Here is a 17890-nt window from a genome sequence, read left to right as displayed (position 1 = left end):
AATTGGAGTGGGTCTAGCGTGTCTGGGATAATGGATTTTATGTGTGCCATAACCAGCCTTTCTAAGCACTACATGATTACAGATGTGTTTGCTACAAAGTGGTAGTCATTGTGGCATGAAGCCATAGAGTTCTTCGGGAACAGAAAGAATGGGAGTCATCTTAAGACATGGGGATTATAGACTTGGACAAGGAGAGGCATACAGAAGATAGCCCTATTTGGTTAAAGTCCATATTATGGCAAGAACAGCTCAAATAAGCAAAGAGAAATGACAGTCCACCATTAATTTAAGACATGAGGTTCAGTCAATACGAAACATTTCAGGAACTGAAAGTTTCTTCAAGTGCAGTCGCAAAAACCATCAAGCGCTATGATAAAACTGGCTCTTATGAGGACCGCCACAGGAATGGAAGACCCAGAGTTACCTCTGCTGCAGAGGATACGTTCATTAGAGTTACCAGCCTCAGAAATATCAGCCCAAATAAATGCTTCACAGAGTTCAAGTAACTGACACATCTCAACATCATCTGTTCAGAGGAGACTGTGTGAATCAGGCCTTCATGGTCGAATTGCTGCAAAGAAACCATTACTAAAGGACACCAATATGAAGAAGAGACTTTCTTGGGCCAAGAAACACAAGCAATGGACATTAGACCGGTGGAAATTTGTCCTTTGTATTGAGTCCAAATCTGAGATTTTTGGTTCCAATTGCCGTGTCTTTGTGATATGCGGTGTAGGTGAATGGGTGAACGGGTGATCTCTGTATGTGTATTTCCCACCGTAAATCATGGAGGAGGAGGTGTTATGGTGTGGGGGTACTTTGCTGGTTACACTTAATCAGCATGGCTACCACAGCATTCTGCAGCGATACACCATCCCATCTGGTTCGGGCTTAGTGGGACTATCATTTGTTTTTCAACAGGACAATGACCCAGCACACCTATTTTACCAAGGAGAGTGATGGAGCGCTGCATCAGATGACCTGGTCTCCACAATCCCCCGACCTCAACCAAATTGAGATGGTTTGGGATGAGTCAGCCCGCAGAGTGAAGGAAAAGCAGCCAACAAGTGCTCAGCGTATATGGGAACTCCTTCAAGACTGTTGGAAAAGCATTCCAGATGAAGCTGGTTGAGAGAATGCCAAGAGTGTGCAAAGCTGTCATCAAGGCAAAGGGTGGCTATTTGAAGAATCTCAAATATAAAATATATTTCTAACACTTTTTTGGTTACTACATGACTCCAAATGTGTTATTTCATAGTTTTCATGTCTTCACTATTAGAAAGTAGTAGACAATAGAAAATAGAAAAATAAAGAAAAACCCTTGAATGAGTAGGTGTTCTAAAACTTTTGACCGGTAGTGTATAAACAACATAACAACATCACATTAACATTTTTCTGTCATCTTAGAACCCGGCCAACTCTCCTAGTAGTACAGTACTATAGCCCTGGTGCTGCTAAATTAAACCAAACTCCACCAGAACACACACAGACAGCAAGGACGGGATGGCCTAGCCACACCTCGCCACAGCCCCGCAGAACTGTTCTTCACTCACTCTCATGCCTTCATCATCATCAACACCACCTGCGCTCTATTATTGTTCTGTTCATCTTTTGATAGAAAGACACAGTCGATAGCTCACGTGTGCCAGTGATGGTAGATGGAGAGGCCCACAGTCTGAAAATAGTGTCAAGGATCTTGTAAAAGCTTGAAATCATCCAGGAGGATTTAAACTATTGCTGTTCAGAGAGGGGAGGCTGGCTGGGCTGTGTTTCGTTTGTGTCCACCTCTCTTCCTCCCTCCATTTCTCAACCCTCTCTAGCCCAGTCCAAAAACAAATCCTATAAGACCTAAAGCTTGTTTTTTGACTGCTTGGCCCTGTTCAGAATCAACCACTAGCCACTACTACCACCTAGGCATTTCATGCAGATCTGAAAGACAAGGAGAGGTTTAATCATTATGGTAGTAGCCACATTTCTTCCACTATCCAGTCCTCTCAGATTTAGCCTAGGGATTAGGGTTGTTGTTTTGGGACAGGTACTATTTGTCTTCTAGCTAAATCTCTCATCCCTGACTCTAACCTGTTAAAGTCTGATCACAGTAAAAGGAGACCGGAGCAGTTTACTTCCTTTAACTACATGAAAAAAAGCTTTTTGAAATTAAAATCAGAATATCACAGTGTTTTGCACTGATTGTCTATCTGTGTTTCTGTTGTTTTCTGTTAATTAATAATTATGGTGGGACAAAAACAAGATGTTTGAAGACAGTTTTTAGATGCATCTCTCTCTGTCTGAATGCTGGATGCTGCAATCATAGGTTTTTTAGAGACACAAATTTGACAATTGTTTGCAATTAATAGTTTGTAAGAAGAGAATAGCTTTACAATTGTGGAGGGTGCAAGTTCTCCCCCGACAAGGTTGTTCGAAATATAAATATAATTAGAACGTTTGTATATATGTATCAAACATGTATTTTAGTGTTATTTCATATAATAAAATGGGCTCTGTATTATGAAAATATATTACAATTCATTGATTTATGGGTGAAATTATCATTATTACACTAGTTGGAAGTTCTTCTTTTCAGAAAATAGTGATATTTATAATGAAGAAAAATATACAGTTGAAGTCGGAAGTTTACATACACCTTAGCCAAATGCATTTTAACTCAGTTTTTCACAATTCCTGACATTTAATCCTAGTAACAATTCACGGTCTTAGGTCAGTTCGGATCAACACTTTATTTTAAGAATGTGAAATGTCAGAATAATAGTAGAGAGAATTATTTATTTCAGCTTTTATTTCTTTCATCACATTCCAGTGGGTCAGAAGTTTACATACACTCAATTAGTATTTGGTAGCATTTCCTTTCAATTGTTTTACTTGGGTCAAACGTTTTGGGTAGCCTTCCACAAGCTTCCCACAATAAGTTGGGTGAATGTTTTTTTCTCCTCCTGGCAGAGCTGGTGTAACTGAGTCAGAATGTAGGCCTCCTTGCTCACGCATGCTTTTTCAGTTCTGCCGACAAATTTTCCAAAGGATTGAGGTCAGGGCTTTGTGATGGTCACTCCAATACTTTGACTTTGTTGTCCTTAAGCCATTTTGCCACAACTTTGGAAGTATGCTTTGGGTCATTGTCCATTTGGAAGCCCCATTAGCGACCAAGTTTTAGCGTCCTGACTGATGTCTTGAGATGTTGCTTCAATATAACCACATAATTTTCCTTTGCAATAAGAGGTGGATGCTTACGGTCATCCACCATACCCGACCACAACACCCTAGTAAAATTGAAACTTACTTGAATGTTAAAACGCTCAATGTTGCCCCTGGTGGCCGGTTTCCACAATCTCCCGACGTCCTCAGACATGGATGGATGTCAAATATTGATTTGTATCAAAGGTGACCCGGCTGAGTGTTTCAATGTTGTTCTACACCTTTAGTAGCCTCCACATGCAGCCTACAAAGTTACAAGTTTGGCTAGCGAATTGGATTTACATTTTGAAATGTAATAGGGCTTATTTGTATAAGTAGTAGGATGATGCATACATAGACCTACCTTTTATAATATTTTCTCTAATGTTATTAGCCTACCTCCTCTTTTTCTGTCTATTGTTGCTTCAGTCCTTCCTTGCTTTCAACAGTTAAATTAAATACGTTTCGTTGTCCTTATCTTCATCATTCTAATGGCATCCTTGAATCCATCCTTGAATTCTAATGGCATCCTAGGACCAGAACTAGATGCAAAAGGCTTTCACTTCTCCTCACAAAGATTGAATGATTATGTGTCTGAATAAATAACTACTATAGCCTACCGCCATCGCGTGTTCGCTCTTCTTTCAAACTACCCGTGAGTTCCATTCCCTGCTCTATTTAACATTCAGCAAACATGAGCTTGCGTTCCTCTTTGAATAGTCTGTTGGTATAAGAAATACTAAAAAAGAATGTCCAGCAAGCCTTTCTAGTCTAGCCTTTGCTGCATGTTGACTCCAAGAGCTAAGGAGTGTTTTTTAAGGATTGAGGCCAGCGGAGCACTGTTGCGTGCGTATTGCGCAAGAGACAGAGGCTAGAAGTCAGAAGCTTACTATGCATATCCCATGATTAATTAGGTAAATATAAGTCTAATCCTGCATTGAATGTATTACCTGAAGGAGGTAGGCTAGGACATCTACTTTATATATAGGCCTATATATCAATCTAGAACTGGATTATCTAATTTGGATGCAATTTGAATAGAGTTGATGGAGAGAAAGAATGACTATGAGAGAGTGCTCACGCCTGCACTGATTTAAAGCGATGATATTATATATTCTAGTGGTAGGCTGTTTTGAAAAATATCGTTACAATTAAAAAATAAGGTGACCCCTGAAAGCCAGATGGAGAAGGGTAAATTAGACGTGCATTTGGTCTTTATATTACTGTAGCATAGACTATGCTGCAACAAATGCAGCCCTAACTGTCACAAGAAGAAAAGTTACTATGATGAGATGATATACAGTGGGGGGAAAAGGAATTTGATCCCCTGTTGATTTTGTATGTTTGCCCACTTACAAAGAAATGATCAGTCTATAATTTTAATGGTAGGTTTATTTGAACAGTGAGAGACAGAATAACAACAAAAAAATCCAGAAAAACGCATGTCAAAAATGTTATAAATTGATTTGCATTTTAATGGGGGAAATAAGTATTTGACCCCTCTGCAAAACATGACTTAGTACTTGGTGGCAAAACCCTTGTTGGCAATCACAGAGGTCAGACGTCTCTTGTAGTTGGCCACCAGGTTTGCACACATCTCAGGAGGGACTTTGTCCCACTCCTCTTTGCAGATCTTCTCCAAGTCATTTAGGTTTCGAGGCTGACGTTTGGCAACTCGAACCTTCAGCTCCCTCCACAGATTTTCTATGGGATTAAGGTCTGGAGGCTGGCTAGGCCACTCCGGGACCTTAATGTGCTTCTTCTTGAGCCACTCCTTTGTTGCCTTGGCCGTGTGTTTTGGGTCATTGTCATGCTGGAATACCCATCCACGACCCATTTTCAATGCCCTGGCTGAGGGAAGGAGGTTCTCACCCAAGATTTGACAGTACATGGCCCCGTCAAATGATGCGGTGAAGTTGTCCTGTCCCCTTAGCAGAAAAACATCCCCAAAGCATAATGTTTCCACCTCCATGTTTGATGGTGGAGATGGTGTTCTTGGGGTCATAGGCAGCATTCCTCCTCCTCCAAACACGGCGAGTTGAGTTGATGCCAAAGAGCTCCATTTTGGTCTCATCTGACCACAACACTTTCACCAGTTGTCCTCTGAATCATTCAGATGTTCATTGGCAAACTTTAGACGGGCATGTACATGTATTCTTGAGCAGGGGGACCTTGCGGGCGCTGCAGGATTTCAGTAGTGTGTTACCAATTGTTTTCTTGGTGACTATGGTCCCAGCTGCCTTGAGATCATTGACAAGATCCTCCCGTGTAGTTCTGGGCTGATTCCTCACCGTTCTCATGATCATTGCAACCCCATGAGGTGAGATCTTGCATGGAGCCCCAGGCCGAGGGATATTGACAGTTCTTTTGTGTTTCTTCCATTTGCGAATAATCGCACCAAATGTTGTCACCTTCTCACCAAGCTGCTTGGCGATGGTCTTGTAGCCCATTCCAGCCTTGTGTAGGTCTACAATCTCGTCCCTGACATCCTTGGAGAGCTCTTTGGTCTTGGCCATGGTGGAGAGTTTGGAATCTGATTGATTGATTGCTTCTGTGGACAGGTGTCTTTTTTACAGGTAACAAGCTGCGGTTAGGAGCACTCCCTTTAAGAGTGTGCTCCTAATCTCAGCTAGTTACATGTATAAAAGACACCTGGGAGCCAGAAATCTTTCTGATTGAGAGGGGGTCAAATACTTATTTCCCTCATTAAAATGCAAATCAACTTATAACATTTTTGACATGCGTTTTTCAAATAAACCTACCATTAAAATTATAGATTGATCCTTTCTTTATCAGTGGGCAAACGTACAAAATCAGCAGGGGATCAAATACTTTTTTCCCCCACTGTAGGTCTACATGCATTGTGAACTGCGCTCCATACTGAGATAGGCGGTCTGTCCTACCCTGAGTGTTGATGATTCCTCAGGCCATAGAGAAGCCAGATATAGACATTGCATATAATTTAACAGTTCCATTTCACGCCATGCTGGTCATATAAATAATGTATTATTTATCCTGGGAAAAGAGAGTGGTTTTGGGCAGTAAATCCCAGTAAATCTCGGTTACCGACACACACACACACACACACACACACACACACACACACACACACACACACACACACACACACACATACACTAGGAAGCACGTGCTCTGCCCCTTTACCCCTTCCTACTCCCTCTTTCACTCTCACCTCTCTCACAGTAGTGATTTTATTCACCACCAGCATTCCATCACGCTGGATCAAGCTGAGAGTAGATGATTTATGGGAATGTAACGTTGTAGTGTTTTTATGTTTTAGTCTAATAAGGTTTTGACAGATTGTTTATATGGGTCTAGCCTGTGTGGACCGGTTTCGTCCAGTTCAGACTGACTTACCTTGACGTACTCATGCTGGATCTGCTTCAGTGTCTCCAGATTCAAAAACAGTTAGGCTTTTTGGAAAGAGAGACAGAAACAGTGAGCACAGACTTAGAACGTACAACTCTTAGACTCTCCACAACCTCACACTTCCTCCTCCCCCTGTGTCTCTCTTGCCTCCCTTCCCCATCTCCTCCCTCATCAGCTCTTTCTCCCCCCTGTCTTACCAGTGATGGAGGGCTGTTGATAGCTCTATGGCTTTGTGCATGGAACAGAAGGCAGGGCTACTCCCGAGACTGTCCCTCTCCACAGTCACCTTGAACTCTCCCAGCTCTCAGTCCCCCTCTGACACTGTCACGAGAGAGTCATCAAAACACACTGCTGCACCTCTGCGGAAACTTACACACAGAGCGTGCACACACACACACACACACACACACACACACACACACACACATTTAAAGCAGCAATTAAGCAAACAGATCACATGACTAGCAGCCTATAAATAAATAGGTTATGTATAAATGGTTAGCTATCTTTTCACAGAGACACACAAACCCTTACTAACGTTCGCTAGATAGCAAGTAGCAAGCCTACCGGTGCAGTAGTGTTACAATATTAACTAGCTATAAAATAAATGCTAGCTACATAATCTAGTTATGTGCACAGCCTCTAGAAATGGCTATTCAATGAGAGAAATTGCCAAGAAACTGAAGATCACATACAACGCTGTGTGCTACTCCCTTCACAGAACAGTGCAAACTGTCTCTAACCAGAATAGAAAGAGGAGTGGGAGGCCCCAGTGCACAACTGAGCAAGAGGACAAGTACATTAGAGTGTCTAGTTTGAGAAATAGATGCCTCTCAAGTCCTCAACTGGCAGCTTCATTAAAAAGTACCCGCAAAACACCAGTTTCAACGTCAACAGTGAAGAGGCAACTCTGGGATGCTGGCCTTCTAGGCAGAGTTCCTCTATCCAGTGTCTGTGTTCTTTTGCCCATCTTTATATTTTCTTCTTATTGGCCAGTCTGAGATATGGCTTTTTCTTTGCAACTCTGCCTAGAAGGCAACTATCCCGGAGTCGCCTATACACTGTTGACGTTGAGACTGGGGATTGAACTCCTTAGCCTGAATGCCAAGTGTCACGTCTGGAGGAAACCTAGCACCAGCCCTACGGTGAAGCATGGTGGTGGCAGCATCATGCTTTGGGGATGTTTATCACCGGCAGGGACTGGGAGACTAGTCAGGATTGAGCCAAAGATGAATGGAGCAAAGTACAGAGAGATGCTTGATGAAAACCTGCTCCAGAGCGCTCAGGACCTCAGGCTGGGGTGAAGGTTCACCTTCGAACAGGACAACAATCCTAAGCACACAGCCAAGACAATGTAGGAGTGGCTTCGGCACAAGTCTCTGAATGTCCTTGAGTGGCCCAGCCAGAGCCCAGACTTAAACCTGATCGAACATCTCTGGAGAGACCTGAAAATAGCTGTGCAGCAACTCTCCCCATCCAACCTGACAGATCTTGCGAGGATCTGCAGAGAAGAATGGGAGAAACTCCCCAAATACAAGTGTGCAAAGCTTGTAGCATCATACCCAAGAAGACTCGAGACTGTAATCACTGCCAAAGGTGCTTCAACAAAGGGTCTGAATACTTATGTAAATGAAATATTTTACATAAGTATTAAAAAAAAAGACATTTGATTTTGCTTTGTCGTTATGGGTTATCGTGTATAGATTGATGAGGAAAAAAAACGAACTTAATTAAATTTAGAATAAGGCTGTAACCTAACAAAATGTGGAAAATGTCAAGGGGTTCGAATACTTTCCGAAGGCACTGTATACACGGAGTACCAGTACCAGATCAATGTGCAGCAGTACGAGGTATTTGAGGTTGATACTGTATGTACAGGAAGACAGGGTAAAGTGACTTGGCATCTGGATAGTTAATAATAAGAGTACAATTAAGAACAAAGTAGTGATGTACTGGGCTGTCCGCATCACCCTCTGTAGTACTTTGCGGTCAAGGGCGGTGCAATTGCCATACCAAGTGGTGATGGAGCCAGTCAAGATGCTCTCAATTGTTCATCTGTAGAACTTTTGGAGGATCTGAGGAACCAGGCCAAATCTTTTCAGCCTCCAGAGGGTGGGATAAGGCTCTGACGTGCCCTGTTCACGACTGTGCGGGTGTGTTTGGACCATGTTAAGTCCTTAGTGATGTGGACAACAAGGAACTTGAAGCTCTCGATCCACTCCACAACAGCCCGTCGATGTGGATGGGGGCGTGCTCTCCCTTTTTTCTCCTGTAGTCCACGATCAGCTCCTTGGTCTTGCTGATGTTGAGGGAGAGGTTGTTGTCACATTTACATGATTGACTTTATTTGCTGCCTCTTGGGTTCCCCATGGGTCTGGGCCCTGGGGCTTCAGCCCCAGTAAGCCCCTGCCTTTATCCAGCCCTGTGTAGTGTGGTAGGAGGTGAGAGTTGATGCTTGGGAGAGAGATTGTAGGTGGGAGGTTGAATTGTGTTGTTTTATGGGATGTTAGGTCAAGCGAAACCCTTTGGCCACAGTGAAGGGATGTGGATTGGGAGTCAGGACGGGGCTGTGATGCACATCCACCTCTCATTAGGTGTGTTGATTACATCACAGCAGGAAGCTGGAGACCAACCAGCAGGATGTGGGGTATTGTTTCGCAACTAGGAATAGGTACAGATGGAAGGGGGTTGGGATGGAGGTGTATGTGTATGTGTGTGTGCGCGCTTTTGTGTGTGTTCGTGTGAGTGCACGTTTGTATTGGGGGAAGTGTTTACTCACAACTTTCCTGAAACCCACAACTTGTAGTCTCCAAACAAGTCTCAATCAGACATTGAAACGCTGGCATTGACTTTTAGCTTTGAATGCTTATCAGCTCTAACAATGACATTTTGTTACGAAATCACAAAACTGATGTTTACTGTAAACCACATTTCTTTCAGCACTGGTGATAGTTGTCCTGGCGCTGCCTTGAACATTTTCTATGGTCTTGAGGAGATTGCTGAAGTACTGCCAGACAGTGCAGGGTTTGTTTTTTTCATCAGACCTTGATAAATGGGAGTGCATTTTTTATTTTTTATTATCTGGACTGTGTCAACACCTGAATACAACACGGTACAATTGGAATGCATCTCATTATGGGGTGAAAAGTTGAATCTTGAAGTGTTATGTCTACAACTATTCAAACCACACCTACAACGTCTTTATTGAAGGCCGATAATGTACCCGATTTCAATTGAGCAGGTATACAATTGGTTTTTAACTCTTATTTCATGTGTACAAGGTGAAAGAATGGTTTTACGCAGCTGATGAAAAGTAACAGAATACACTACAGTTGTACATCTGCATGTTCTAAACATTACCTCTCTCCTTTTTAAAACCCAAAATAGCCTTGCAACTGTATGACCTACAAATGTTTTTGTGTATTTTTCTGCTTGCTACTATCTGAAAGAGCATGTCGTCCTGATAATGACTGGACTGGAGCAGAGGTGAGCTGAGGTGGGTCTGGGCCTGTGAGGCTAATGTTCTGTGTCTGTATTACAGGTGGAGCACTGGGGCCATATCTGCAGCACCGGGCCTAGCTCTGATCCACTGTGACAGTCTCCCTTTAGGTGGGCAGAACCTCTCAGCACTCAGCACTCATTGGGTTTTATAGCTTAGATTCAGGGATGGATGGGGGGTTGGTGGTGGGGAGGGTGAGAGGGGACCACTGCTGCATGTACCCCTGCAGAGGGATGCTAGAACTGAGCATCCTGACAACACACGCACACATTCAAAATAACACACACCGTATTGCACGCACACACTCAAAATAACACACACCGTATTGCACGGACACACTCAAAATAACACACACCATATTGTACGTACACACTCAAAGTAACACACACCGTATTGCACGGACACACTCAAAATAACACACACCGTATTGCATGCACACACTCAAAATAATACACAACCACTCTAAACAATACACATATACAATGTCACACACTCAGAAGAGAACATACACACTCAACCCTCCTGTCTGCACCCCCTGTTTACTTTGCAAATGGAGAGCTTTCGCATGGGCCCTTAGATCCTCAAAAAGCTATACAGCTGCACCATTGAGAGAATCTTGACTGGCTGCATCTCCTCTTGATATGGCAACTGCTTGGCATCCGACCAGAAGGCACTACAAAGGGTAGTTTGTACAACCCAGTACATCACTGGGGCCGAGCTCCCTGCCATCCAGGACCTCTATACCAGGCAGTCAAAGGAAGGCCCTAAAAATTGTCAAAGACTCCAGCCACCCAGGTCATAGACTGTTCTCTCTTCTACCACACAGCAAGTGATACCGATATACCAAGTCTGGAACCAACAGGACCATGAATGGCATCGATTCTCAAGCCATAGACTGCTAAATAGTTAACCAAATAGCTACCCAGATGATCTGCATTGACCCCCTTGTGCACTAAAACTTTGAATCATCACATTAGCTGCTGCTACTGCCTATTATCAATCCTGGTGCCTCGTCATTATCCCTTCCTACAGTATACAGTACTTACATATTTACCTCAATTACCTCATATGCATTCACATTGACTCTGTACTGGTACCCTGTGTATGTAGCCAAATAATCGTTACTCACTGTGTATTTATTTCTTGTGTTATTAGTTTTCAATTTTTTATTTTATATCTGCATTGTTGAGAAGGGCCTGTAAGTAAGCATTTCACTGTTTGTGTACACTTGTTGTTTACAAAGCACAATTTTCATACATCTGCACCAGTGCATTCAGAGCAGAGCTGCGCTTTGTCGAATAGCAATCAGCCACGCTTTGCCCTGTGACCCTAAGTGGCTGTGATAGCTTTGTCTCCTCCATCCTCATATCTCCACGCTTCTAATGGTTAAATAGCTTTACACCCAGCCCTGCCACAGCACAGCCGAAAGGAGCATTATGTTATATCACTAGGCTAGCTCCCTACATCAAATGTGTTCCGAGGGGCTAAACGGTCAGCCAGGTATTTCTCTCATTTCAATCTCCTTGTGTAATATGGAAAAGGGAGAGAGTGTGGTGAATGTATAATGTAAAACATGTTATCATTGCTATCGTCTGCACATTGAGACATTATTTAAACATGGCTAATTTACTGGTTCGAATAGAATAGCAATCTGTACGGTTTCCATCTCTTTATTATCTGCTCAGCATTGCATGATGAGTGAAGTTCAAGTAGTGATAAAGAAGAAGACATATAAGATAGAGTGGTCAAAGCAAATCAAGTAAACAACACATCAAGCTATGAAAGCACTTGACATTGTAAAACATGAATAGACATTTTTTGTTTGTCCCTAAACCTCCCAGCAATGCTTACATTGTAGATTATGTTTATAGACACACACACACACACACACACACACACACACACACACACACACACACACACACACACACACACACACACACACACACACACACACACACACACACACACGATCATGTCAGCAGACACCTTGTTTCCTGCTTAAAATACATTCACCACACTATCACTTTGTAATGGCAGTCATGAACTTAACCCTAAAGTCAACATATAGGCTAACATACCATTCATGCTGTTCTACATGTGATATCAAATGACAATAACAGTTGATGATGGTGATGGATACATTACTCTTATTTTTATTAATCAACTTCCATTATAACATGTAGCTGGGCTGTAATATTTTTTATGTGGATATGAGGTGAATCAGGTTTGGAAATAGAAAATAACCAAACAGGTAATTCTAGCCACCTGCAGTCTCCCCTCAGCTGTTCCTTATCCAAAGTAAACTCAGACCTCTCTCTCTCTCTTTCTCCCTTTTCCCTCTCTCTTTCGCTTAGTTTGACGATAGGTTGGTCTTAGGAGTGATGTCACCCACTTCACTCCCGCATGCACACAAATTCCACTAGCATTGTGTGTCTCGCAGTGCGCGCTGCCTCTTGTGCGTAACTGGCGACGCATGTAAAAATACATACAGCACTGCGCACGGGAAAGACCGAGAGATAACAGAAACAAAATGTTGCTAATGCTCCTAGAACGCCACCCTAACATGGAGACTTACTTATCTGGTTTCCGGACTTTATAGTGGCAGCAACTTACTGGATACGTTGTGACCACGGAGCGAGCTGGGCTTGTGTCGCCAACATTTTGCGGACCCTCTATGAAACTGAAGATGAGAGCAGCTCGCCAGGACGCAGTGGGCCCTCGGGTATTTTACCAGTGTGCTCTATATCTGTTCACTGATCACACAACCTAACGCACAGCGCGTCTCCACTGATTACATTCTCTCGGACTAATGACTTGATCAACATTTGAATGCTTCCATTAAGTGTTTTGGGGCGGAAAGGCACACACTAAAAATTAACCAAGAGAAGATGCGTTCAGGATGGATGTAGCCAAGTTTACCACCGTTGCCAATACCTCGCAGGATACCAACACCTCGAGCGCCCCAAGACCTCTCCCGCAAACGGAGGTGGGCTCCGCGCTCATAATCCTTGTGGTCACCGTGATCATTCTGGTCACCATCGTCGGTAACGCGCTGGTCATCGTGGCCGTGCTCACCAGCCGGGCTCTCCGCGCCCCCCAGAACCTTTTCCTGGTGTCCCTGGCGTGTGCAGACATCCTCGTGGCGACACTGGTCATCCCGTTCTCCCTTGCCAATGAGGTCATGGGTTACTGGTACTTTGGGAGCACCTGGTGCGCCTTTTATCTGGCACTGGACGTCCTCTTCTGCACCGCCTCCATAGTCCACCTGTGCGCCATCAGTCTGGACCGCTACTGGTCAGTCACCAAGGCCGTGAGCTACAACCTGAAGCGGACCCCCAAGCGAATCAAGTCCATGATAGCCGTGGTGTGGGTCATCTCCGCCGTCATCTCCTTCCCACCTCTCATCATGACCAAGCACGACGAGCATGAGTGTCTGTTAAACAACGAGACCTGGTACATCCTATCTTCTTGCCTCGTGTCCTTCTTCGCCCCGGGCCTCATCATGATCCTGGTGTACTGTAAGATCTATAAAGTGGCCAAGCAGCGCTCCTCCACTGTGTTCGTGGCTAAGAACGGCCTGGAGAGGCAGCCCTCTCAGTCGGAGACGTGCTTCGTGAGGAAGGAGCGGGTGGAGATGGAGAGCCCCAGTAGCCAGAGCTCCGAGGACCACCATAGGCAGGAGGAGCTGGATTATATAGACTTGGAGGAGAGCTGCTGTGCGTCGGACAACAAACCACGGAACCACCGCTTCTCCAAGCGTAGGAAGGTGGAGGTCTCGGACTGCTGCCCGCGACAGAGCTGCCGCCTCTCCTGGGCCTCAGCGCGCGCCTCACAGCTCTTCCAAGACCCCCAAAACGCTACCAACGCGACCCTGGTGGCCCAGCGACATCACCTCGCGGCGGCTGCGTCCAAGACCAAAGTGGCCCAGATGCGCGAGAAGCGCTTCACGTTCGTGCTGGCGGTGGTGATGGGGGTGTTCGTGCTCTGCTGGTTCCCTTTCTTTTTCACATACAGCCTGCACGCGATCTGCAGGGAGAGCTGCTACATACCCAGCGCGCTCTTCAACGCCTTCTTCTGGATTGGCTACTGTAACAGCTCAGTGAACCCTATCATATATACCATTTTCAACAGGGATTTCCGTAAAGCCTTTAAGAAAATCGTATGCCGGACTTCAAAACGCACTAATACCACTTGAAAAGAAGGGTCACTTTGAGGCTGTGACTGACTGACTGACTGTGCGTCACTGCTCATCGAAACAGACGGCAGTTCTTCACCCAAGCACGCATCCCTGCACCTCTGAATGACTATATTCGTTCCAAAAGGAACGTTTTTATTTAATAATAATAATAATAATAATAATATGATATCAAAATATCTCGTGTTGTGCACTAATGTGTGAATATTAGAAACAATGTACAGAGGAAATAGGATATATTAAACAAAAGCTAAATAGAGTATTGTCATTGATGATTTAATATGGCTCTACTGAACCATATTGACCCCTGCTTTCAAAGTTAGGAATTCATTTAATATTCAGTGAGGTAATTCATATATTTAGGCCACCGCATAATAATTCCAGCGCCTTTTTACGACCCGTTCTTTTCTGTACTTTCATTAATCTTTTATGTCCCATAAAGATATGAAAAAAAATCGAGTTCAGAGTAAAAGTGAAGTCATAACCCAGATTTCAAGGCTGATAGAGCTGTGTGTGTGTCACTGGGGGGTTTAGGTTTTTCAAAGAAAACATTCATCAAACTGTCATCAATAAGACATGAGACTGAGTTGACATACATTTTTTTTTACTTGGACTTTTCAAAGAATCTCAAAACGCATAAAAAGTAAAATAACAAAACAAAAAGTTGAAATGATAGAGATTGAAAGTGTCCGTCGGCTTCGGGATGAAGTTGAGGCAGTTTGGGCTGGAAAGGCAGTGTAGGTTCAGTGTACAGTAGGTTCACACTGTACACGGTTGTAGTATCTACTTAGGCATTTCTTTCATGAATAGCCAAACTAGTTAGGAATGACTGAAATTGCTTGGTAGAGTTTAATAGAGATGTGTCAAAATGTAATTAACTTTGAGTCGTTTTTAATCCATTCTTATCTAAAACGGTATCCGATTATGACTGATGTCAGGTGGGTTGATGACGCAGATCTCTTTGAGTGAGCTTCGGGTCTCCCTCATTGCTGAACCCCCAAATACATGCGCTGTTGTCCGTGGTGCTGAAACGCCGCGCACTACGCTGATGGCACTATGCTGTGACGCGAATGCATGACATGGCATATTCAATGGTTTGCAAAACCATATATGAACTGTTATTAATCAGGAAAATATAGTGATAAGGGAATATATCTCATGATATTGTGCCTCATTTAGACACTGTATGTAAGCAGATAGATCGATCTTTTGCTAAAATGAGATTGCACTTCTGCTAAAATGAATGTATCCTCATAAGTGATGAGAAATGAAGATTGGGAGAAATTGCCTATGGTATGAGCCACCTTCATAGCATAAACCCAATCTAATATGATTTATGCTGCAATTATTTAATCTTCAGCCAAAGAAGAAGCTATTGGCCAGAAGTTTAAAAACAGACCTTGAAATCATTACTCAGACAGACATTATTGAGTGTGCTCCGTGTTTTAACCTTTGGAAATAGAAAACTCGTGTCACTACAAATGTGTCACTACATGCTCCATAATAGTGTGTGTGTGTGTGTGTGTGTGTGTGTGTGTGTGTGTGTGTGTGTGTGTGTGTGTGTGTGTGTGTGTGTGTGTGTGTGTGTGTGTGTGTGTGTCACAGGCGGCTGGTGGCACCTTCATTGGGGAGGACAGGCTAGAACGGCGTGTACTTAGCGGTATAAAACACATCAAACACATAGTTTGATACTAATCCATTCACTCCCTTCCAGCCATTAATATTAGCTGTCCTCCCTTTTACCAGCCTCACCATGTGTGTGTGTGTGTGTGTGTGAGAGAGAGAGACAAAGAGAGAGAGAGAGAGAGGGAGAGGAAAACATACACTACCTCCGTGTGTATGTTGTCTACTGCTACCTCCGTGATCGTCTTCAGCTTTGTGGTCTGCCAGGTCTCCGGTGAGATGGAGCCAGTATTGGTTCAATAATGGAGTCACGTCGCCACCCAAGCTTTGCTCTCTAATCCTCTTTGTTCTGTTTGATATTGCAGTATTATGCTTGGTCTAATTTAAACAGTAGGCTGAATGCTTTGAATTCCAACTCTTTATTTACCGTATCTACATTTTTAAACCAACAAAGCCTCAGACGTTTCTACCATGACAAATAAATCCACAATTGGCCATATTGCATACAGGAGCAACATGAGAGTGATTCAGTGATGTCAAAGAAGACACGTGCGTTAGATCTCTAGATGTGTTGGATGTGGAGACTGACAACGAATGTTGTCATGGGTACATCATATACTGTAGAGCTGCTGGGTGAAGGGTTAAGCAGAAGGTGATGTGGAGACTGACAAATTACATTATGAGGAAATATGGGCTAGCGACTCTGAGGCTGTGGTTTTAATACCCAGAGAAGCCACATACTTATCATGTAGGATAGATGTAAATGTTGCTTTGGACCTTTGTTTTATAGATAGCCAATCAGAACATGTGACGCTTGAACTGGGTCATGTCTCATGTTGGGTCGTTCAAGACATACAGGGGATGTACATTCAAAACCAGTATTATAGAGAATATGGTGATATAGGGATACTAGTGCATGAGAAAAACAGAATGTGGTCAGGGAGAGGGAAGCCATCTTGGTTCTATTGTCTGAGCCCTGGCAGGGGGTGAGAAATAAATACACTATTTATATCCACTGAAGAATGTCTTCAAAGTTCCAATGCCATCAGACGTATTGGCATGGTGCCAAACACACTAAACTGGACTAAGAGTATTTAACAGTCCAGTGGCTGAGAAAAAAAAGAAATCAAACAAGGCATCATTTGGTTCTCCTGGGTTTTACTGAAGTAGAGATGCTTTAACATGTTTTTTGGGTTTATTCAGGAGGTGGTTGTAAGGGGAGGGAGTGATCAGGCACTATTTTTTTATGTCTATTTTGATCTCTAATGGAGATTGTTTGAAGAGTGCTGCATATTATTTATAAACTGAAATAGAGATTGCATGAGATATGTAGGACTGATTTGACGATGGAGACTATATATTTAGCTCAAACACATCTGCTGTTGGTGGAATTCATTCAAATGTTTCATATAAATAGCTTTTTTTCCCCAAGTATAACTCTTCACTTTTGACTTAAGATTGAATCATCATCAGCTTAATTCCAAAACAATTATTTTCAAACCAGCAAGATCACAGTTCTGTAAATGTGTTATTGGTGTGTAATGTAATTTATCAATGTATATATACTCTATGTAGCATATATAGTGACTTCAGAAAGTATTCACACTCCTTAACTTTTCCCACATTTTGTTGTGTTACAGCCTGGCCTGTACACAATACCCCATAATGTCAAAGTGCAATTATGTTCTTAGAAATGTTTACAAATGTATAAAAAATGTGAAGCTGAAATGTCTTGAGTTAATAAGTATTCAACAGGTATTCTACCCCTTTATAGGGCAAGCCTAAATAAGTTACAGAGGAAAAATTTGCTTAATAAGTTGCATGGACTCACTCCGTATACAATAATAGTGTTTAACATGATTCTGAATGACTACCTCATCTTCGTACCCCACACATACAATTATCTGTAAGGTCCCTCAGTTGAGCAGTGAATTTCAAACACATATTCGACCATAAAGACCAGGGAGGTTTTCCAATGCCTCACAAAGAAG

The 17890-nt window shown here is 43.1% G+C and overlaps 1 protein-coding gene across 1 annotated transcript; it reads left to right on the top strand.

Annotated features, from left to right (window-relative positions):
- Window positions 1–12508: 12508 nt before the first annotated feature.
- LOC106604836 (alpha-2Db adrenergic receptor-like) lies at window positions 12509–16405 on the top strand. Its single transcript, XM_014199882.2, has one exon. It carries the CDS (start codon window positions 12981–12983, stop codon window positions 14274–14276), a length of 1296 nt encoding a protein of 431 aa, XP_014055357.2. The 5' UTR covers window positions 12509–12980; the 3' UTR covers window positions 14277–16405.
- Window positions 16406–17890: the final 1485 nt, after the last annotated feature.

This window comes from Salmo salar, chromosome ssa05 (assembly GCF_905237065.1).
Source record: "Salmo salar chromosome ssa05, Ssal_v3.1, whole genome shotgun sequence".
NCBI classification, from domain to species: Eukaryota; Metazoa; Chordata; class Actinopteri; order Salmoniformes; family Salmonidae; genus Salmo; species Salmo salar.
Note: the sequence above shows the minus strand (reverse complement) of the source record. Positions and strands in the feature narration are given on the sequence as shown.

Bases quoted from the DNA above. Each gene is read 5' to 3' on its own strand.
- LOC106604836 (XM_014199882.2), top strand. From the start codon at position 12,981: ATGGATGTAGCCAAGTTTACCACCGTTGCCAATACCTCGCAGGATACC.